Below are 24032 nucleotides of genomic sequence, written 5' to 3' on the forward strand. Positions count from 1 at the left end.
GGCAGTCTTGGAATGGTACAGGAGTAATAGGGATTTGAGTTGCTGGCAATAATGAAGATAGTCATGCTGGAAGCCAAATTAAAGCTTTGTTGGTTTTATCCTGCATCTCTGCAGCCTCTGGGGTCATGTCAGTGGGGAAGAATGTGGCTGTGCATATGGAACGCAGCTCTGGCTTCTCTGGCAGTCTCTGAGCCGGGCTGGAGTCCTGCTTTTCCTTTCTTGGTTGTGGACACTCTGCATGGGTGGTAAAAGGCATGAAATATATCATTAGAAGAATCTGCAGCGTTGCCTCTAGCGTGTGGGTAGTGTTTCTGGAAGCTATCGTGTGCAAAATCAACTTTCATAATAAAGCTGTATTTTAGTTTCCTCATTATTTTGGTCGCACAAAAAGATCCCTCTCTCAGAAGACCGTCTGAAAGCCCACTAGGAACTATTAGTGCCCTGACTGCACACCTACAAATGTAAACACTCACTCAGCTGGAATCAGGATACTTAAAAAAACACAACCTGTTTGTTGCTGGGATAAATGAACTGCTTTCTTCCTTCCTCAAAGAAGACATTTTATTTTCTCTGTGGCAGAAAGCAGGATGCTGTGGTTCAATACCACAGATTAGAGATTATGCCCTCTATGATTATTCAAGTAAGAAGTAGCAGGAGAGAATTTCTTCATTAAAGTGATGGTGTAATGTTTGAATGTGCTTAATAATAAAGAAGGTATAAAGTGCTTTCTTAACTCTGCAGTTTAAAGTAATCCTTGTTTTTAGGTTTTCTTTCCTGTTCCTTGGGTGCTTACTCTTTTTTTCACAGAGACAGACGGAGTGAGGCTGGAGAGATGCTCCCTGGCCCAGCCTATTAGGTGTCCTGCTGGTTAGGGTGCAGTCTTGGGAGGCTGGGATCCCCTGAGGAGGGATGAAGCCCTGAACTTGTGTTACTCTCCTTATGTGAAGGTATTTTAGGCAATTAGGCTCTTACAGAGCAAATGGGTGACAAACCCACCAAGGGGCTTTGCAAAGAAAGCAGCCAGTCTTGCTGTTCCGTACTGCTATTTGTACATGGGGTAAGGTTTGCAGCCCCCAGTGATGTGGGGTGTTTGCGAGGGAAATGCTTGGGCCCTGATGGGGACTGTCACCAGGGCCAGGTAGCTGGTTGTTTCAATGGCCCATTCCAGGCCTGCCCTGAAGCAGAAATGTAGGTGTGCAGAGAAGGCTTAGGTGTAACAGGGAAAAGCCTAGTGAACACTGCCTCCAGACTGGGGCAGCAGCTGAACAGAGACCGTTCGGATTGCAATTGTAAATTCAGGATTTGCATTTCAACCTTCTAGTGGCATCTAGCCCTTTTTCTCCATGTGCCACCTTCATCTGCACAGTGGCAATAACACTGTGTGCTTCCTGCAGCAGTCGTGAGAGATTATGCTTTTCCAGACAGTAGGAGGATCGGGGTCACTGAGGTATTGTGCTAGCTAGAGGTCCTTCACAATATTTTGCTTGAATGCTTGCTAGGTCACAGGATGTGAACTACTGACTAATAACAAGAAGGTGTAAATAAACTTGCTGAGAAGAGATAAGACAGAGATGGGATGTAGTGCAGTTTTTACCAACATATTTTTGTGCATGTGTGTCCCAGAAATCAGAGAACAAACCTGAGAAACTTTCCTTGTAGAGGAATGCAGTGGGTTGATTAGCATTGATAACATGCAGCTGTGGCCTCGCCCCGAAGGCAGTGGGTTGATTGACATGGATGTTGTGCAGCTGTAGGTTGTTCCTGCTAAGTGGCTAAATAGCACCGAGGAGGGTGGGAGAGGTGGTTGGGTGGAGGAGGAGTGGGGGTAGTGTGGTCTGCCTTCTGGAGGAAGGTGAAACAGTCTGGACAGTAGAATCTGACCAAAGGTAAAAGCCTTGTTGTAGCCTATTAGTTTGTTTGTGCTGCAACAATTGGTGCCCCGTGTGAGGCTGACTGAGTTGGACTCCAACAACTGGTGCCTGACGTAGCTGAGACAAGTGGGAGAACCTGTGACCCATAACAGATGCTGTGACAGGTGAGCTGTTGACAACTAATTGATGTGGGTGTATTGCAATATTTGTTAGCCATCTTGACTCAAATTGCAACTCTTTCCTGACTGTTAATGTGGTGTCCAAACACGGGGGGGGGGAATCCATTTTAATATCTTATTGGTGAGTGCCTGTAGTGGCTGTAACTCCTCAGAATATAGAAAAGATTAACTTTTCTCTTGCATTTTCAGTGGATTTAAATTGCTGAGACTTTAATCTACCTAAAATAGTCTTACAGAGCATCCTTTCCTGTACAAGATTGTCTAACTTTATTCTTTGCAATGGCCGACTTCTCTACTGACTGTGGCACTGAACATGTTTTCTTGGTGCATGCTGGGGAGTGTTCTGATTACCTGTTTGTCTCAGGATATGCCCTAGACTTTGTTTATCATGCTAGGACTTTCCCAGCAGCTTAGAGCTAATGCAATGAATTGTAAGGGTTTACACAGTAGCAACTCTTTCAGTAGCCAGAGTCACCTCGGCAGTTTGATTAATTCAACAGGATTAAGCTTTCTTAGTACTTGGCTGCCACAGGGGTGGAAAAAATCTGTCCTACCCCAGCATCTGTAGTGCAAGTAATGTTGTACCAATAATCTTGTGGTCTGAAAATCATACCTGCATTCTGTTTTCTTAATAAAATCACTTTAGTTTGAGCTGTTCCTTTTCCCAGCCGTTACAGTCACCCTTTCTCTATTCCTTGCCCTCTCCATTATTTCCCTGATAAAACCAGTCAGTCTGATTCAGCTGGATGGATTGTCTGTGGATGTATGAATACTACTTTGAAACCAAGTTTATTCAAGGTTGCAGATCTGTTTCCTTTCATTGTTTTCTTGTACTGCTGGCTCTGCTCCTTCACTCCAAAAACAGATGCTGGCAGCACTGAAGACATTCAACAGTCACAAGATAGATTTGAGAGGCTTTTAGAGAGGCAGTTGACATTCTGTCAGGGAAGACAGACCCATGTTGTCTGAGCACTGATGTGTTTTTTGCCCCTGTACTGCCAGATAGTTATGCTGGGGCAGGTACTGAGACCTCAGCAGCCAAAGGTATCAACAGCGATGAAAGGAACATGGTTAATTTCTTGGGAAAGCATTGTTTCAGGTTTTTGTGCCTGAAAATAGTGAGTATGGCAGACTGGTGAAAAGAGTTTACCCTTGAATGGGAGATGTGAGCTTGAAGCAGACTGTCTGATTCTTCTGTCCTGAAGGGGCAGTCACTGAACTGCAGGCAGCTGCTTCCAGAAACAAATTTCATCAAGGCTGATGTCAGGACTTGGCTAAAGAATGGCATGGCACATCAGCTGCAAAACCATGAACCTAATACCAAAAGCTGCTTTCAAATTTCAGCATGCCAACTGCCAGAGACTGTAAGGCCACATGATTGCAAGATGCACCTTGTGCTGCATATGAGGGAGGTGAATGTCTTGCAGCATCCTATTTGCTTCCCCTCACATGGGCTGGGAATGAGGAGGCTTTGTCTACAGCCCAGAAAAACAGACAAGGTCACACAAGCTCTAACCAGTTTGTCAAAGGCTGTGCCACCTAAGCAGAATAAATACCAGCAAGTGTGCCTAAAATTTTAGGAACACCTGTTGCCAATATTTTGAACTTTATTCACTCAGAAGCACTCACACAGGTGAGGCCCTTCTGGTGCTGTTGACACCTCGGCTTCAAAGGATGTGGTGCTGTGGTGCCAGTGGAGCAACATTAGCAAGGCTGGATCTCCCACACTGACACCAATTTGTGGCATGGGCAGGGATAAGCTACTTGCTTTCTCTCTCATAAAACCAGCTGGGGTTTTGTGTGGTCACAGCATGCAACACAACTACAGCCCAGTAAAAGTTTTTTGTTTTGCAAACACAGGACAGGGCAGCTACTGAGGCTGAGGAAACAGGGTTATCAAATCAAGGGCAATGGGTACTGTGAGGCAAACATCAATGTAGATTATCAGCTCATGCCTGTCATCACCACCTCTGCTGTTTTAGTTTTCAAACAGATCATCTATTATGCACATTAGAATGTGGCAATGGAATCGGCACTATTCTTGAAGAGGGCAGTCCCACTTGCAGCAACATAGTAGCGATGTAGCTGAAAGTGGGCCTACAGGGAAGCTTGCAAGTGGATTAAATACTGATGTGGCTGCAAGTCCCTGCATTATGTATTGACCAACTCCTAGAGCACCTCCAGGCTTCTCGGTGTCATGGGTCACAGCACAGGAAACGCTGCTTCAGCTCAACCACAGCACTCGTTAACAATGCAGTTACCGGTAACTTACATGAACTGCCTCTGCTTCAACATTTGAAGACAAATGACAGCAAGTACAGTCTGGCCTTGTCTATGTATGAAGCAGTGTACTGTACGTATGAAGCTGTGTACCCTTTGTGAACACATTACCCAGCCTACAGGAGAACACAGATCTTGGTGTCTCCTGGAGGAAGCCTTGTAGGAGGCATTGGCATCCCCCCTTCCAAATACGGTATGCGGATACTGTCAGGTTGGGATACATCACAATGATGTAAGAACCATTTACTTCTAAAAAAGTGGGTGAAAATGTAAATATCTGCAGCGAAAAAAACAAGAATTTGAAAGAGGGAGGATGTTAGTTAAATCCTTAGATAACAAAACATGGCCTTGGGGGAAGGAACCATAAATATGTCAAGCTGGGACACAAGAAAATAAGCTCAAGGAGAACCAAATGGTTAACAACACTAAACAATTCGAACTATGTGTCAACAATCCTATTAACATAATAAAAGATCCACCCTGGAGCAAAGAGGGCCCCCTTAACAAAGCCCTCTTCCCCACAGAACATGCAGATGAAAAGAAAAACGCTGTACCTTTAAATGGAGACAAGGCTCGAAAGAACCAATGAAAATTAAGTGTGATTAAATGTAACTGTGAACTATTGTCCAAGTGTATAAGAAGTTTGACTACGTGTTCAGAGGAGTGCTAGCTTTGTGGATTTACCGCCTAGCACCCAAGACTCTGTGTGTGGATCAGCTCTTGCACACGGGGTGAAGAACCCAGATTTGGGATAACACCATCACACTGCTGTGATTTTTATTTTGTTCTACTCAAGGTCAGAATAAACCAGAAAGCTGTGCTGACCCCCAACCCAACACGTACAATGCCTTCCTCAGGACGTAGCTCTGCCCTGGAGAACAGAGGGCAACAGCAATGCTCCTGAGGGCTGCAGGGGTTCCTGGTGAACCTGTGCATGGTGCTCCTGCAGTTGTTACTTCAAAATAGAAACTGCCTTTGGGACCAGAGATGGCAGTATGTAGTTATACCTAAAAAAAAACCTCACTAGAAACGTGTCATGAAGCAGTAATGCAGTTTTTTTGCTCCTAACTCCATGTTTCTTAAAGTTGTGGAATGACAGGAAATGCCCAGATGGCTGGGAAGGGATTAGCTGCTTCCCCTTGCTGATTTTCAGGCACATGCATGTGTGTGTATACTTTATGACTTGTTAAAGGTCCCAAAGGCTGGTTTCTTCTGAATGTCCAATACAAATATGATCCTGGTCTCTGGAAGAATTTATAGTCGGAAGACATGATATCAAAAGCAGTGAGATACTCAATGCTGAGCATGGAACAGTGGATGAGTTTTTCATAGGTAGTTAAAAGGTACAGTGGCTGTCTGATCTCACAGGTCTACTAACCAATTCTGTGCTGGTTTTTAAGCAATATTGTTCTTAGACATGTGAGTGTATCAGGGATGGTGAAAAATTACCCAACCCATTAAAGTGGTCATAAAGCTGTGAAAATTGCAACATCATTCAACAAGAATGAAAACGTTAAGAGGGAGGGAAGTATACCTTTAAAAGTATTGTAACTACAGTTAAAAAGCCATTAATTTTGGATTCTCTTCATCATGTTTGTTGTTTTAACTAAATAGGATTAAACAATTTTACTATACAAATGAATGAAGTCTGGAGTTGTTATCACAAGAAATTTTTAATATGGTTTGTGACAAGCAATATCAAAGTTATCAACTCTCAAGCTTCATGTTGTGAAACCAGACAACTCGCAGCAACAAAAAAAGTTGTGCACTGATAAACATAGGAGGCATATTGTATTTTTTAATTAAATATGAAAACATGAGCTGTGTACATTATTTTTTCCCTAGAAAACACAGCAATTTCAAAAGTTTATCATAAAATATTTTCATGAAATGAGTGAACCAGCAAACACATGCACTTGTGTGCCTTCCCCCCTCCCGTGATAAGAGACATACGCAAATGCAAAAGTTAACAGAACAAGTGGTATTTTGTTGTTGTTTGGTTCTTTTTGGAAAGGATGGAATGTAACATTGTGCTTGACTTTCTATGTCACAACAAAAAATATCTGGTGCAGTATCTTAACATTTTCTTTTTAAGTTTCAATCTGGTGGTGAAAAATACCTTTTTCTATAATAAAATATGTCTGTTCTTTTTAAAATGTAACTTTTTTGCACAAAATAATTTTGTAAACTGTCATTTCAAGGGCAAGGTAGGTAGTGCCATGTCAATGTCCTCCCCCCCACTTAAAAATGTGATCTGTTATCTGAAGCAAAACAGGGAAACACAAAAAAGAGCGGAGCAGAGGCTGCTTTGCAAAGAGAAAGAAGGGCGTGTGGGACAGGGGAGAGGGGAGGGAGCGTGTGGTGGGACAGAAAAAAGTTAAAGGTCACTTTCGCCATAGAGTGCCGTGGAGAAGGACATGTAGTCCAGGGCACCAGGTACAGCATCACGGCCATTGTAGGGTGCCATTCTAGCAATGCAGTATTCAGCCTGATCAGGAGGCAGTTCCCGCCGTAATTCATCCACAGTGATGTAGTTCTGCAAAGAGGACGAACAATAAGGTGATTGTTACTTTCAGAAAACTGACCTTCCTCAGAGCGACAACCACCCCCTGCCCCTCCAGACAGCAATCGGGGCCGGGACCCAACAACTAGACTAGCAGTGTACACCCACGTGGGGAGCTCTGTGCATACACCTTGGGAGGAAATGCAGTCACTGCCCATCGTTTGGACAAGAAAACGATTTTTACAACAGAAAAAGATTGTTTTTGCAGGAGAGATGCCAGCACACCTAAAGCAAAGACCTAGAGGTAAGTAAGGCAAGTTGTTAGTGTAAGACTGTGCCTTCCTGTGGAGGTAATTGGGTGAAAGCAAATGGCAGGACACAGAAACCTGGGAGCTGCCGATCCCTCTCTTCAGAGCAGGGAAAGGAGCCATCCCCGCTAGCTCTGGCTGGTAGCACCAGCGCAGGCAGTAGACAAGCAAACACTCTGTATTGCTTCTGCAGGTCCCCCAACAATCCCTGCCTTTCACAACAGACGTTTTTAATAAGCAAGCAAAACTTCTTATGTAAATTCAGCTTCTGGAGACTCACTGGGGCTAGCTTGGCTTCTCTCCATGCGGCAGGTAACAGTAGCTGCCTGTTTGCTAACCAGCATGTTGTCTTTAGCTGACTGACTCATGGGCATTTGCAGTCTGTCTGAACAATGCTTCAGGTTTCACACCATCTCCCTCCCTCCTCCGTGACTCCCCCCCAGTGCCTTTCAGTTTAATGACTGGAGTGAGTAAGAGGTATTTTTCTTCATAATGAAGTACTGTCTGATTCATGTTACAGTCACTAAAGCATACTAAACACTGACAATTATATTTAACGTACTGTACAGAGTAAACGAGTTAATAAGTAATACTGCATGCACAAGTACCTATTTATTCAGCGATTAGCTTATCTAAATAATGTAGAATTTTCATGCCTTGAAAGACAATAGGACTGGCTTAGGTCAGGTGCCTAAAGGACCAGTATCGTGGCTTTCTACAGTAATGATTATGAAAAGATTATTAGTGAAACATGGAAACCAGTACTGGATTTAATGGTAACTCATTACAATTTCAGAAATGGTATCTGACATTTAAAGTGAGATGAAAAAAATCATTAGCAAATATAGAGATATATTAACATTACATGAAGATGTTTGTTCAATTGCATAAAAGATTAGTGGGGACTGTTATATAAGAAAAATAAGATGACAATTTTTATCAGCTGGTTCCACGGATGATGCAAATTTTAAGAAGTTAATACTTTTAGCATCATCCAATTTCTGTGCTTAAAAGATGCTCTCTTGCAGATAGATATCCTCAATGAAAATCTACTATTGGTTATGTAACAACTGATAGTGACACATCTATATCTGAGAAAGGTCATCTCAAGTTTACAGCCATCAGTAATTAATAGCTTTTCAAGACTAATCAAGAACCATCTGTTGAATTTTGTCATACATTTTAAAATGACAAAATGCAACCAAGCTCTTAATTAACTTTTTAAAGCAAGAGTGGGGAGCAAAGTTCTGACTGACAACTGAAGAGGACTTTCAAGAGCCTTGGCAAGGCTGCTCATTAACCCACACTTAAGCCTTGCACTCCTCCAGCATTGCACAATGGTGGTGTGAAAATACCCTCCATGCTAGAGGGTGCTTCCCTCAACACTTTCTCTCAGTGACAAGAGAGAAAAAGAAAAGCAGGAGCAATGCAGATGCAGGTAAGGAAGGTGTGGAGCCTGACCTTATCTCCAGCCAGGATCTTGAAGGAAGCCATAACCTGGTCAGCGGTATCTGTATCTGCTGTTTCCCGGGACATGAAGTCAATGAAGGCCTGGAATGTCACTACACCCAAACGGTTAGGGTCAACGATACTCATGATGCGGGCAAACTCTGCCTCTCCCTGGAGAACAAGAGAGTCATGTAAGCCTGGACATTTTGGCAGCAGTACAATGAAAGTGAGGAGAAACTGTTCAGCAGTGCATCTCACAGCTAGAAAAACAAAGCCAAATAGAAACCACTTTTTTTTTCTCTGTTTTCTTAAGCAGGACATTCTTTTTCAGCTTGCTGTTGTGTACAAATGTTTCCCACTCATTTGCCCTTTGGAGTAAAAGTCACAGCTGTGCCCTAGGATAACATCCATCTCCATCCAATTCTAGGACAATGGTCCTATCAGGAAACAGTATCACACAGAATTCAGGGAATCATGCAAATTTCTGTGTAATGTATGTTGTCCTAGATGTCTGTAGCAGTATTTGAAGGTCTGCATTCCTCAAATCCTTTTATTTTTCATTTACTAAAAGAAAACTTCCACAGTTCTATTCAGCTGCCAGAACAGAAGCTCCCAGAAGAAATGTCTCCGGGGTCTTTAACAGTATCTGGTTCATCTTAACTAGACAGGCTTTGGAAAGAATGACTTGCGTACCTGGAGTGGCACAGGGAAGCAGCCTTTACAGGGAAGATCCTACAGAGGAGTTTGCTACATAAGTCAAAACTTTGTAGTGTAATTTTCTGCATTTTTTTTTTTTTTTTTGCATATAAACGGAAGATCATCTATTCTCATCTTTGGGACTCTTTCCTCCCCAGGTAAGGAGGAAGAGAGAGCAGAGCTGAATCTTCTCCTGGGAACAGGCTCTTTAACACATCTAGAACAGTATACCTTCAAGAGTAATTAAGGTATCTAATCAAATGTTACTGCAGCTTGGCACTCTACACTAAAGAGTCTGTATTTATACTGGGCTGATGAGTAAGATGAATAAACACTGCTTTGCCTGACAGCAGGAGCAAAGATACTCTGAGTACAGCTGAATATTTCTGCACTACTCTTTTCCTGCCCCTTGATGAGCATCAGTCTTTGGTGAAGCTCTTTCTATTACTTATTGTGCATCTGAAGGTGCCACATGTTACTGTTCTGACTATGCAAGTACTCTGGAGAGGGAAAAGCTATGGGGAGGATGACTAGAACTCGAACTTATATGTACAGGAAGAGAGATGTGAAATAAATAGTAGGAATGAGAGGAGTAGCATTTGAGTGTATTCAGAAATCAGGTCATGTGTATTTCTAGATGAGTTCAACTGATAATTGGGGCTGGGGAGGCTGTGTGCGCTGTGCAGAGTGCAGGTACTAATATAAGGAAGTTTACCATTTCTTCTACTTGTAGCTACTCACTTTGATAAATGTAGTGCTTATTTGAAATACACAGGAATTAGACAATGATTTCCATTTTTTTTACCTTCAACTACTGCTGTGAGACAAGAATTTTCCATGTACAACTAATCTAGATTAAACATCCATTGCTGATAATTCTGGAAAATAAGGCTGTATTTACCTTGATTCACTACACATTCTCCCTTTAATTTTGAAGATGTCTACAAGAATCACTTTGAACAGGAGTGACAGAGGGCTCTACATTACCATATTGTAACCCATGGAGATAAGGCAGGCTCGGAAATCTTCACAATCCATCATACCAGTCTTCTTCTACAGGGAACGATGAAAAGATGGAAAGATGGAAAAAGCCAAGACAAAAAAGGGAGACCAGTCCAGGGAGAAATGAACCCACATGAGATATTACAAAGAATGAGTTTCAGGAGGGAAGAGATGGAAGGAAGGATTTACAGACAATGAAAAGCAACAGAGGAGAGGTAGTTTGTGAAACCAAGAAGAAGCAAAGGTGATTTTGGACATGGAATAGTTTATACACAAGGAACATATTGACGATGAAAAAAAGGAATGAATATACCAAGCAAAACAGATTGAGGGATGGACAAAAAAGGGAGTGTGAAGTGACACAGAAGTAAATGGAATAATTTCCAGACATAAAAGGAATTTTCCCAAGACAAACAATTAGGGAATTAAGAAGGAATAGATATCGAAGTACATTTAAAGAGGAAGTAGTACAGAAGAGTGATGTATATATAGTCAAACACAAGAACAGCAATGACAGATGGATTAAGACAAACAAGAAAAGAAAGGAAAAACTGTTATTTTTTCACAGTTTAATATCTGGCTGTGTTCACCACTAGCATTCAGTACCTGTGCATCGTTTCCAATATCGTAACCCAAGCTGATGAGACAGGCTTTGAATTCCTCAGGGCCAAGTGTGCCGGAGTGGTCCTGGTTATGCGGTGTGCGCCAGGCAGCAGGACATGCAGTGCCAGTGGGGTGATGGTGTGGGGCAGAAGGAAGGGGGACAAAGAGGAGATAAAAGGGAGGTGAAAGGACAACAAACAGGTGCACCATGCAGTGGGTGAGGAGAGAGGGAGAGGAAGAATGACATGCAGATAGAAAGACAGGGAAGAAAAATAAAAAAAGTGCACAACATTAGATATCACAATGACATTTCAGGATGTGCTAAAAATGCTCTTGGAACAGCTCCTCCTCACAGAGCTCATCACATCTTGAGAGCATTTGAATGACAAAACCAGTTGATACTCAGAAGCCTCAAGATCTCCATCTCCCAAGTGAATTACTTGTGTCACCACTTGTTATCCATAGTGTCAGAAGCCCTGTGTTTGACTAGTAACCCGGAGTGCAGGTAAGCAGGCAGAGGCAGTGAGAAGCATTGCCTTAATCTTCTAGTCAAAAGTCCCACTAAAGGAGTAGGTGAGGGCAGGTATGTTTGGAAACACACCCAGGGAAGCTTAGCTGTCAGGGCATCCCAGGAACAGACAAGGAAAACCAGCTGAGGCTCAGGGGAGCAGTGTTATGGCTGTATTTGTGAGACCTGCACATGAGCCGAAGCTTTGACTGGCAAAGCTATTTCAAGTGCTCAGCTCTGCAAACAGCACTGCTGTACAGCACAGCACTACACAGCTTGGCAGCTGCTCTTCCCTTTGCTCATTCCCCACATCCCCCAGTGTCTGGATGTACCCATCAAACTATACGTGAGCTACCACGCGAACTGAGACTCCCCATCCACCCTGCAGAATTTTAGCTCAGGACAGCCCCCAAGCACTGAAGAGGCTCTGCCTGCCACCATAATCTCTGGCCAGATCAAGGAAGCTAAAGACAGGATGGTGGGGCCAATTCCAAGCAACCTTCCTCAAAAAAATCAGCTTTTGAGGTCAGCATTAAGCCTTCGTAAATCAAAACACAGCTGAAGATGGGAAACCCATGTTCTCTATACGTTATCATACAGACTGGTGTGGAGCAAGGGGCAAATGATATGAAAGTCAAAATATAAAATCTATAGGGCTTTATGGGTTCCTCTGCTAAGAAAAGAAGCCAATGGTTTTTGTTTTTCTTAGGCAGCTAGAGAAGGGCTGAAACAGCCAGTGTTCAGCAATCTGAAAGTGTTGCCAGTCTCTGAGGGCAGACTGCAGCCCTGTTCTATGGAGACCTTTCACACACTCTGGCTGGTGTAGCAAGTGGTGGAGAGCAACCTATATTTGCATCACTGACTTAGTATCTCTGCAGGCTGCTCACAGCTTTCCAGACAACATTGAGGGGTTGATAATGGAGCCAGTTTCAAGCCTGGGCTGCTGTCTCTGCTTCCCTGCATGACACCTTTGTGACTTGGGTTGTAGAAGGAACGGCTGCAGACAGGCTGGCAAATTGAAGGGAGGAAAATTTCCTTTAAGGAATTTGAATTCCTTTCTTACTGCATGACTTAATGCCTTGGCATGTGTTTCCAAGTAAGGCAAGGCAGGCTTTACATCAGGGGTTTATCTATGTCATGCAATGCCATGGTGTGTATAGATTCTCCTGTTTGCTCCATACAAGAGCAATATTTGTTTCTTCAATGCACGTTTATATGATGGTATGTCAAAGTGGAGGATAGCTGCTCCAAAGAATTTTATAAATCAAGATAATAATCTCTCTCTTGGGAAGATGGGGTAGAAGTTTGATTCCCTAAATAAGCCTTCAAACTTTTCCATACTTTAGGCTTTATCAAGAAATTCTGCAGTTTCCTGTGAAGATACACTTCTGTCAGCCTGATGATCCATTAGCAGTCTTCACAGGAATGACTACTCCACAGGAGTGGCGTTTTTAAGGATGAAATAGCTTCTGTTGATCTAGTTTTATCACAGTGACTGTTTACTTTTTATTGCATTCTGCAGTCTACATGGAAGCTCGTAGCTTACCAAGCTGCAGTCAGCACTGACTTACCCTGTCAAAATGGTTGAAAGAAGCCCGGAACTCGTTCATCTGTTCCTGGCTGATTCCTTTGGCATCACGGGTCAGAATCTGGTTTTCCACTTCGTTGATGGTTCTAGCAATTGTTGTTAGTAACTGCTCCCAGCCCACCCGGATATGCTGGAAAAAGAGAACAGGACAATTTTTAAATTAAAAAAGTACCACTTCTGCCTCTGAGGCCAGTGGATCTAATGTGCTACTTGTTTCAAATTAAACGATCCTGGTGGCCAAGGCAGAAGTCGTCCATTTGCTCACAAAAGCTTCCTTCTCATCTGCAGTGTGAACCAACCAGATGTTTAAAATCTGAATTCTGACTGAAAAAAAGAGGCCATTTCCTGATCTTAAGAAAGTCTTGGTCCTATTGCAAAGTTCCTTTGTCTTGTCAGAGCAACACATTGAGAGCCTTCAACACAAATGAGAATCAAACCCAGTGCTTCTGGGTCTTAGTTGGTCAGAAAACTCTCCTTACTAAGAAAATAAACAAACCACAGTCCTTGGAAGACATTGGTGCTCCACTGCCTCTGCTGTTGCTTAATGGAGAGTTGGCCAGAAACCAAAAGACAAGTTTCAAAGCCCGTCTTGTGTTCTGCTGGACTCATGTTGAACTCCAATTGCTTCCAAGAAACCTCAGAAAGCCAGACTCCAATTTTAAAAAGCTTTTGTTGGACTTTTTCCTTCTACCAGGCTGTGGCAGCTCAAAATCACCAGCACTCCCTTGGTCTTTCTAATCCCAGCTAATAGGTTGCCACAATTGGGTGGCAGAAGAAATGAGACCGGCCAATTTTCAAGCAATACTGCTGATCTCATTCAGATTATGTCTGTTGTCTATATTTGGAAATATATTGGACTGGGTTGGCATGAAGTACAGCAAGGCAAAAAAGAAATTCAGCAACATGCTGTTTCATGCTTGGCCACACTGTCAAGCTCTCAATTTTCCTAAACCAGAACACATTGCTAGAGCTAGGTGTGGCTGATGCTAGCTGGCCACGGCAGATGAGGCTGGCTGATCTGCTGCCAAAACATTTACCTCCATGGTGTAGTTGGTGTGCTTGTTGTCAAAGATGAGCGCTTCCTGGATCTGTTGATGGTCTCCCTCCAGCTGGTCAATCTTTGGTTTGTAATTCACAATGCTTTTCTCATACTGCCGCAGGTGATTGAGCTGGTCCTCCAGGGTCCCATGCATCTCTATTGAAATGCGTCCAATCTCCTGCATTAGCAAAGCCAAAGGAGTTAGACCCCATTGGAAGGACAAGCTTCAACATGCTGGACATTTATTGCAGCTATTTCACACTCACACAGGATGATGATTAAAAAAAAGAAAAAAAAAATATCTCATGGAGCAGTTACTTTAAATGAGTCAAGACAAGTGTCAGCAAAAATTTTAATAGAGCTGAACATTTTCCTAGTGAGGTGAGTCACGTGAGATGTGTCTAATACAAGGATACAAAAGAAAAGGAAACTGCAGTCCACAAGCTAGTAATGTACCAAGCCAGATCTTTTTCTGATGTACTGTCTGCCACTTAGTCCCTTCATACAGACATATTTCTGTAATTGCCCTCTTCTTTACAGCTCCTTGCCATCAGTTATAGCTTCATATTTTTCCACTTCATCAATTGCAATTACTTCAACTCAAATATTACCTAGAGAGAGATCTCCCTTTAAAATGTCTCCTCTATATATGTTTGATATGCTAATTGTATTTATTTTGTCATGTGTATCAAGACCACTGCTGTGAAAGCAGTTACACAAAACATGCCTTTGATTTAGGGTTTTAACTTGCTGCATATAAACACAACCATTTTAAGTGATGTTTTTTATTCCTGTACTAAAGAGTTCAGGGAAGAAAAGTACAAGCACTTTAGTAACCAGTGTCAATCTTGGGATTCTCCATATTTTCTATTGAAGTTTCTCTTGCTGTAACCTGAAGGAAGAATGACTGTGCCAGTGGTCAGGAAAGACCAAGAATAAGAATATCAGCGAAGATCACAGAAGAAAACAAGACTGTTTCAAAATCAGCAAAGCACTACCTCCATCTTTGTCTGGATCCAGGGTCCAATGACATTGGCTTGTGCACCAAATTGTTTACGGAGTCGTTCATTTTGCTGCTGGCGAGCATGTTCTTCCATCAGGGCTTGATCCCTCCTGGGAACTAGTTGCCGCACCTACAGCAAAGAGTAACAAAGTATGCAGTTTATACATACAAAGGCACATATATAGTAAACGCAGAAATTGCTGCGAGGAAGGGAGGAGTGGTGTTTGCACTGAAAACAAGCAGTCATACTGTTTAGGACACAGTGGGAAGGCTCATGGAATGCAAATCCTATCTGCTGTAGGATGCATGCTGCATGCTGCCAACTCATCTCAGGCCATGGAAGACGAGAAGCATTTTCCATTCACTACTATTTTGGTGGGTTTTGGTGGTTCGTGTAACTGAACTGCAGGACCCTGTCCAGACCTCACTTTGGTGATCTTGTTTGGTAGTAAGAACCATCAGCACGGCTGGTAGGGAGAGCAGCTGCTCTTCTAAGCTTACAGCAACAGAAGGCTGTAGAGATAAAACATCTGAAGGGCTGAATGGTGAAAAAGGATACTGACTCGCATATCATACTTGCTTGTCAGGTCAACTGAGTACTGAAAGCCTCAAAGCTTTTAATTTAGCATCTTTCATTATAAAAATAGCAAGTAAAAAGGGTCTGACACCCCTTACACATTTATATGAAATATATCTTCCATTTTCCAAGTATGTGGCAATTGAGCTGAAAACAAATGGGGAAAAAAAAAAAAAAAGGCTCAGCAGTAAGCACGAGAGGGTAACGGAAGGGTAAATAATATACTTCCTGGGGCCCCCAGTAGCTGAGCAGCAGCATTCTTCCACACTAACTTGCAAGGTTGGAAAGAACTCACATGTTCCCATTTGCCATTGATCTCATGTGGGGTGATCGTAGTGTAAGGATTTGTTCCTGCCATGTTGACATGGTATGTCTGGACAATCTTTGAGACTTCATTGTGGATTCCCAGGATGGCCTGTCGCTCCTTGTCGGCATCTGGCAAAGTGGCTTTGAACTGTTCATGGGCTGTGGTTAATCCCTGCAGAAGGAAGGCAGCAGCAAAGGGACAGTTAAGAGCATTAGTTACTGAATAGCCTCTTCAGTAAATGTATCCCTGCAGAAGTGACTGCAAAAGCTTAGATATTCCCAGGATACAAAGCAGGCTACTCTAATACACTTTTCATGTTCTCCCAGCATCACTAAACAGGATGTTTCAAGTAGTTAAATGATGTGAAGTCTCATTTTCCCTCTGCTTCTGTCCCATGTTGACCAACGACAGATCACATCCCAAAAAACAGTGGAATAATTCCAGCTCCTCATAATTTAGGGGGAACTCTTTCTCCAACACTGCTCAGGGACTGTCCATCAGCCCCTTTGGGAAGATCTGACTACTAGCACTTCCTATAAAGCAGTCACTTTACACTAGTTTCACTAGTGTAAATGTGCCACGCTTTTCTTGTCCCGCTAGGTATCCGCTACTTCTACACCTAAGATAACCCCAGATGAATAATAAGAGTCAGATTCAGTCTGATCAGAGCCAGTTAGAACTAGGTGAAGGTCTTCCAGCCAACAGCAAACTTGCGCAGGCAACATATGCTCCAGCTGCTCCTGAAAAACAGCTCCTTCTCCCTGAACACAACAGGCCCTTTCTGTTCCCCGTCTTGCCGTGGTGCCCAGCCTGTGCTCCAAGGACTGATGGTGGGGGCATGCTTGCTGGTGGTTTGTGGACAGCTGACGAGCCAGTTGGTCCTGGCTCATCTCCCACTGCTTCTACAGGCCTTTAAGGTACTTCGTCCCAGAAGCCTGGAAGATCAAGACTAGGGAAGCAAACACAGGGAAAGAGGCAGCAAAACCAATGGGGGACAGAGAGGTGTGTGCAGGGATAACCGAGGGAACAGTGTGGACAAAAGAGGGAATGAAAGTAAACCGCATGGCTGACCACTCTCTTACAACACACACACTGTAACTACTTTTTGTAGAAGTGCTTCCTTACACGGTGACTCATTGCTTTGCAGCTGCTGCGGTGGCCATCGAGATGTAATGCAAGTCTGGGGGCCTGGGAAAGGTACTGCACAAAGGGATGATGGAAGTGCTTAAATGCTGTTCAGATTTGTTCTGCATTATGAAAGGCTTAACGAACGCCTTTGTTCAGGAGGGAAGGGTAGAAGAAACAAGTAGCAGCTCACTAACAGTGTTGATACCAAGCTAGGGCTATTTCACCACCCCTCTGCCCCCGCTGCCTGCATAGTGTCCTGTTGGTGTCTCATTCACCGCCGCGCTGATGGCCACGTTGCTGTCAGCCGTTTCTGCCAAGAGCTAACTTGGATTCTTTTCATGAGCCCATCAAGCAAGAGAAATAGAAGTCCCCAGTGCAACCCAGGGAAGAGTAACTCCTGCTCTCAGAGGCCTGAAAATCACCGGTAGACACCTCAAGTTGCTTTCATAACACACTTTCAGAAGGGGGAAAACTGAAATACTGTCTCTGTTGTCTTGCAGAAGGCAGGAAGTCTTTCACTTCAAATGGTAATCCACCACCAAAGTGGACAATTCTGATTTTTCTTGTGTTCAGCACTGAAACCCAGCTGCCAGCTCAACACCTGCCCTCACAGTACTTCCTATCCCTTAGGACCAAATTACATGGACGTGACATTACATGGGAAAACTGACCTGCAGAACCTGTGAGCAACACTAAGTTCTGCTCATGTGGGTTAAAAAAACCACACAGGACCCTAAAAGATTCTCTAATTTTCAGGCTTTCATTAATAAGACTGGACTTACACTGAAAAAATCTACTTTCAGTTCTTTGTGTCCAGCTAGGATGGTCTTAATATGTTTCATACCCATTCAGATCCAGGTTTTTCCAGGAAATCAAGGAAAAAATAACAATTTTTGTTTCTCTTGCTAAGGCTTACTCACTAGACCAGAAGCACCAAAACATGACCTACAAATCTGGCACCACTAGGAAACCAGGAGACCCCCAACTTCTCTTTATTCCAGCCTAACCGGTGCAAATGACTGCTCTGTACCTGGATCTCCTCAATGGTGTGAACAATGAATGTGTCCTGCAGGTCCTCCATGGCCCCCTCCATCCAGTTATTGAAAGGGGCAGCTCGTTTGGCATATTCCAGGTACAACTGGTCAATTGTTTCCAGTAGCTTCTCTGTCCTCTGGGCACGCACCAAAAAAGAAAGAAATTCAGGAGAAATGGTTAGAGAAGAATAATCACATAGATAGGTGGGCTGGCTGAGCTGCTCCTTCCTTTCAGACCTCCTTGGTGCTCCCAGGATGGCACTACAGTAAAAGTGTCTCTGCTGTTAAGCGCTTACACACAGGCTGGACTTCTCCCTCAGAGGGAAGAATCTCAGATCCTTTGAAATAAAACAAAACAAGGGCAGTATTTTCAAGCAGAACAAAATTAAAATCACAGACAGGTAGAAATAAATCAATAGTCTGAGCAAACAAATGACACCATAATTGGGCTGGAAGGGGAAAAGCAGGCTAAATATACTGAAATGTAGCCCTCATTTACAGCCTGGGATGTTATAGGAGTGCACAAAAGAGCTGAAATTCGTTGCTTGTGCCCACCACAGCTTTCTTCCCACAAATGACCTTCCCACGTAATCCCAAAGGTCCAACTGGTAACATGTCTCACCTCTAAGGCTTCTCTACGTTTCTGGGTTAGGGCACCCAGATTATCCCACTGATCACAGATCTTCTGGCACCTGGCATTAACACTTGGAGAGTCATAATAGTCCAGCTCACTGTAAGGGGCAGGGAAAAAAAGCGTAAGTCATCAAAAAAAGACCTTTGGGAGGAGAAACCCATTAGAAATCTTTATCAGCCTTGAGGACAGATTCAGACAAAGAGCTCGTGGTCTCTGCAAGTAAAGTGAGCCAGGATGACAACAGTATCCAGTTCTGGAGACGCTGTAGGTCATGGTACATCAAACAGAACAGAACAGAAGAAAAACAACCACCACCCAAGGCCTTACAAACACTGGTGCTGGCTGCCTGACGGGAATAACTTTGCACTGGGGGAAGGGAGTACAGACTTTTGCTCAAACTGGGAATAAACAGATAACGTGCAGAGCAATATGCCCCTGTACGCTGTGTAAGGACATCATGCAGGCTAACTACCTGCATCTTGTACACGAGAATGGGCAGCAAAAGTTTTATTATGAATGCAAAGAAACTGCTTAAGATTGTTCTAAGAGTCGCATAATATGGGTGGCAAGGAATAGCTAAATTATACAATCCATTAATTTCTTTAGGACAATCCCAGAATTACAGTGTAGGTTTCTCTCCTACATGCCTGACAGGGGGTGCTTTGCTGCCTATAGGCTGACACTCATGGAAGACAGGCTGGTAAGAATATGTCTGGGGAAAGGAGAGCACAGGGGTAACCTGAAGCTTGTGGACTTGTACAGCTTGGTGCTCTTGGTTCTGCACATGGTCAAAGAGGAAGAAACCTGCAGGCAGAGGGAGACTAGCCAAACTGGGAATCATCAGCCTCAGAAGAGAAAGAAGAGTGACTTACTGGGTCAGTGACTGACCCTGGGCCATCCGATGAGCATTTTTTTGAGCAGGAATGCAGGTTCAAACGTTTCTTATTGCCTCCTCCAGCCTTGTTTCTTCCCACCATTGTATTGCCCTCCTGAGGTGCGTGGGCACAACTGTTGGTGGAGTCTTGTGGTAAACTAGTCAGGAAACTGATTTAGGCTAAAAATAACTTCTTTGCTGGGTTTTTAATCCAGATCAGTTCCTTGATCTACTTTGCTGCAGAGCCAGCACTGCAGATGAAAGAACTGTTTCTGAAAGCTTGTCTCTTAATGCACCCCTGCTGGACCACTACTGCTGGGGAGAGGAACGTGCCGTGCCCCCAAACACACCTGGCACAGGCAGCTGCCGTTGCTTCCTCCAGACCCTCTCCATCTCCCTGGCAGTGTATCTCTGGGGGAGAAAAGGGCTCAGCCATGGTTTTCCAGGGCACAGCCTCTTTACTGAGATGGAAGATGACTTTTGGAAGGATAGCAGAGTCCACTGTTCTTACACTTTGGAAGAAATCATCTGTCCCGCAGCTTAGGGTCCAGCCTTCCCTGTCGCTCTTACAGCTGCAGCTGCTTTGGCTGGCATGTAGCATGTGCTTTGGAAGTGGCAGGTCAGCTAATGCTTGCTGACTAGCCAGCCTTGGTTTTAATCTTACTGACATGGAGGATTGCCTTGAACCCTCCTCCTGTTCCAAGGTCAATCCTCCAGTGGACAAGGGAGCAATTCTGTAAATCTGTGTTGTTAAAGGAGATAATGATCTTGATCCAATAATCCTGATTTTTCAGAGAAAAACAGTCCTTCAGCCCAAGAGTACTGATCTCGGCCCAGATGCTAACTTGAGATAGGCCAGTGTGATATATAAATCTTTTTAAAATAGGAAACAAAGTCAAAGCCAAGTTCTTTAGACTTTTTGCCAAGAATCATGCAGAATTTCAAAATCTCCCTCCCTGTGCTGCAGAGGCCAGCTCTTTACCTGCCTGCTATCCCTAGCAATCAACCTCCTGCTGTGATGAGAACCCATTTCTCCTGGTAACCTGCCACTCCTCACTCCAGCAAAAGGCGTGGAGGTGAAGGTTTCCAAGCTGGGGGGCAGCAGGGAGGGAGCCGAGCTGCTCTGAGGATGCCCTGGAGCAAGTGCTGACCAAAGCGCACATGGTGCAGTACTCCTGGGGCAAGGGGCCTAAGGTGGCAACTGTGACCACGATGGGCTCAAGCATCAGCAGATTTTTTCCTGATAGAATAAGGAGGATGTTTTTGATAAAAGAGAGCAAACCGAGAGCCTGCTATCCTCTGCTGTTCCCTTCTACTCCTGGAAAAGTATGACAGTGTTATAACTCTGAAACCTAGCAGGCACCAGTGGCAGGTCAGACTCTCGAGGGAAGGGTTCACAGCAGCGTAACGAGCTTCAAGAGGATGGAAACTTGGCTTGGGAACATAATTCTGCCGCCCCCTCACCAGCACCCACGATTCATTTGTTTTCTGGCCTGCTCTTCTGGTGCATGCAGATACTGAAGAGCAGTATCCTAGATACTGTTTGGAAACACTGGGACTTCCCAACATTTTTGTAGGGGGATGGATTTATGGCTCTCCAGAGGGCAGAGGGCAAAGCTGATTAAGCCTCCCTGGCCCCAAGGATAGGATGTGCGCTGGGGTGCCGTACTTCAGCTCTTGTGCAATAGCAGCAATCTGTTCCACGCGGTCCTGGTGTGCAGCCAGGTCGCTCTCAAAGGCCTCGTGTTTCTTCAGCAGGGCCTTTATCTCCGAGAGGGTAGCAGTTTCATAATCCTTCTGCTGCAGCATTGCTTCCTTACCTGGGGAGGGAGCCAAAGGACAGGGGAATGAAGGACAGGCCCCGACGCCCCCAAAGCCAGCTCCCTGCCACCGAGCAGCCCCGAGGACCCTCAGGAGGGTATCTGCACCACTCCAGCCACCGTCCCCGAGTGCTGGCCAAGAGATGCACAGTCCTCGCTTTCAAACCACAGAGTGTGAGTTTGCCATTAACCGCAGAGAAGGGCACACAGTGCAGCTCAAGCCAGTGCTGTCACAGTTTATACTGGACTCATCTCAGTACGTGCAAATTGGGCTATGCCAGTCCTGTAAAGGCCAACTGCAGCATTTACTGTACAGTAACTTTTCCTCTGCTCTGTAGCTCTGTTCTATCCAAAGTTACCGCTTTGCTAGTTACGAAATGCTGACGTGGCTGCATGATGTAGCAGAACAGAGATCAAGCTTTTCATACATTATTTTCTAATAAAACAAGAAACAAATATAGCCTTATTGAGAGGAAAATCTCATGGAAGGACCTATGCACAATCCACCTCTGCCTCCCTACATAACGGACAGCACTGTATCAGGCAACAGGAAGCATGTAGGTTGGCATTACCATCTGTCCAGGACTCATGAATGGATGCCTTTTGCCGGAACTTCTCTGCCAGGTGATCCAGCCTCTCTAGCCTCCGGATCTCATTCAACAACCACTCCTCATAGCCCTTTTCAGCCTGCTCCAGGCCACCCCAGGCATTGTTTATATCCTAGAGACCGGAGCATGAGAAGAAAAGGCATGTTAGAAGATGGGGAGATTTGTTCATCAGCATTAGACTCAGTGAGCTACATGGCTCCAGCTGGTAGCAGGGAGTGGCCGTGGGCTTTTCATCTCACAGTGTTGTGTGGACCAGTCAGGACAAAGACAAAATGCCAGACTTAAGAGAAGCAGGACTAGCAGTGTCAGGATATACCTGTCTGCACAAGAGTCCCTCTCTAAGCAACACCCCATGTGAAACTTTAACAAAACCCGGTCATGTCTGAATCAGAAAGAACGAGGCACCAAGGCATCTCCTCATAAAGGCGTGCAACTTGCGAAGACCAGGCTGAAACTTGTGAAGAGCCTCACAGTCTGCTTTTGATACAGGGAATCAGTGATCATGTGATTATCTCTTATTATGGCCTCGTTGAACTATATTCTGTAGGGTTCCTACCATAAAGCAGCTCATTCTGAAGATGCGTATGCTCTGCCCACCCATGGGCAGAAGAGGACTCCCATTTTTTAGGCATGGTTGGGGTATATATGAGCAGTTACCCCCACTCACCGAGACCATTTTCCCTTCTGAAGGCATGAAGGCTGGCCTGTTGCTGAGCCGCAGCTTGGTCTGCAGGGTGTTGAAATTGATCTCAAGTTGGCACTTCTCTTGGACCTTGGGGGGCTTGTGCAGGCGGCGATAGTCCCGGAAGTCTTCCAGTTTCTGCTGCATGGCTTGCATGGTGTTCTCTGGGGCCCGGTTCTCCAGCCACGGGATGGTGCGACGGATCCACTCCAGCAGCTGCAAAGAGCAATGACAAGAAGCCTTGAACTGGAAATTGTGTTAGAACAGCAGGTGTTGCTCTGCTCTCATTAGGGACCGCTTACTTTTATGTTTGCTGTCAGAAAGATTCTGCCACCAGCAGGGCTTGTAAAGAAAAGTTTGCCAACTTCGTTGAAAGTATTTGCTTTTTAATGAGCAGCCCATTCCCTACCACACTAAGTAGTACTGCTTGTTGCAGCACCGCCAATACAACAAGGCATAGCTTCCACACAATCAAGACCAAACTAGGTCCTCAGATTATGCTAAAGCTTTCCAGTTTTGTTGGGACTGTTCAATAACTAAAGGATGCTGTAAGTCATATTATCTCCAGAAGTGTCTGACAGGAGAAATCAATTTCTTGCCTCCAGTTAAATTTTTCCCACTGTAGCTTCCTTGAAGCCCGTGTTGCTCTTTGAATAGTCCTCCTTAGCAAACCAAACCTATCTGGGGAGCCAGCAAAATGCTAACGCAATGGTGGGCACTCTACAGTGTGAGTGCTTTTCAGACCAGGCTGAAACCGGGCTCCTGGGCTATGTTTGCCTGTCTGTTCTCCATCTTCCCCTCCCTACTTATCTTCCACAAACATACTTCAGTCCACATTTGGTCACTTCTGTAGTTTCACAGCTGTCAGTCTGTCAGCCTCCTCAGTTAACCAAATGAGCTTCCAGCTTGTATCTTACACAGATTCCAACTATCAGCAAATGCATATTTCTTTCCTCAATTATCTCTAATTTCCATTCTCTCTGATCCAATTCCTGACTTTTGCAGTACATCAGCATACAATTTGCATGAAAGATGTTATGAAGTTTTATAGTCCTGAGGAATGCAAGTTAAACCAGCTTGATTTTTCCTTCATTTTAGCATTTCTGCAGCTGCTCTTAATGAACTGAAAAACTCAAAGCTGTTCTATGGAAGCTTTCTGTTTTAAAGTAGATTGCTCTTGCCTTTAAGGTAAGTTTGATCTTTTAATTTTTCTCAAGCTAGAAGGGGAAAAAACAATTTTCCAGGGGAACATGGGGCAACAGCATTCCCCAATATTAGTTATTAATTATGCACTAAATGCAACTCTTTTCCAATTACCACCTCCCAGAAACCAACACCT

The 24032-nt window shown here is 44.2% G+C and overlaps 1 protein-coding gene across 3 annotated transcripts in view; it reads right to left on the bottom strand.

Annotated features, from left to right (window-relative positions):
* Nucleotides 1–5984: 5984 nt before the first annotated feature.
* ACTN1 (actinin alpha 1) overlaps nucleotides 5985–24032 on the bottom strand; it is a 91149-nt gene continuing 73101 nt past the window's right edge. The window contains exons 10-22 of one of the 3 annotated variants that reach the window (XM_080396495.1): nucleotides 22679–22909; nucleotides 21976–22123; nucleotides 21253–21403; nucleotides 18698–18806; nucleotides 18072–18212; nucleotides 15902–16084; nucleotides 15025–15159; nucleotides 14025–14204; nucleotides 12971–13117; nucleotides 10895–10975; nucleotides 10274–10339; nucleotides 8603–8761; nucleotides 5985–6866 (exon numbers count right to left, since the gene is read on the bottom strand). In XM_080396495.1, the coding sequence (XP_080252621.1) occupies nucleotides 6708–6866; nucleotides 8603–8761; nucleotides 10274–10339; nucleotides 10895–10975; nucleotides 12971–13117; nucleotides 14025–14204; nucleotides 15025–15159; nucleotides 15902–16084; nucleotides 18072–18212; nucleotides 18698–18806; nucleotides 21253–21403; nucleotides 21976–22123; nucleotides 22679–22909 (1890 nt within the window). In that variant the 3' untranslated portion in view covers nucleotides 5985–6707. The remainder of the gene's footprint in view (nucleotides 6867–8602; nucleotides 8762–10273; nucleotides 10340–10894; nucleotides 10976–12970; nucleotides 13118–14024; nucleotides 14205–15024; nucleotides 15160–15901; nucleotides 16085–18071; nucleotides 18213–18697; nucleotides 18807–21252; nucleotides 21404–21975; nucleotides 22124–22678; nucleotides 22910–24032) is intronic. The other 2 variants (XM_080396497.1, XM_080396496.1) reach the window with 2 other exon arrangements.

This window comes from Falco punctatus, assembly GCF_963210335.1.
Source record: "Falco punctatus genome assembly, chromosome: 7".
NCBI classification, from domain to species: domain Eukaryota; kingdom Metazoa; phylum Chordata; class Aves; order Falconiformes; family Falconidae; genus Falco; species Falco punctatus.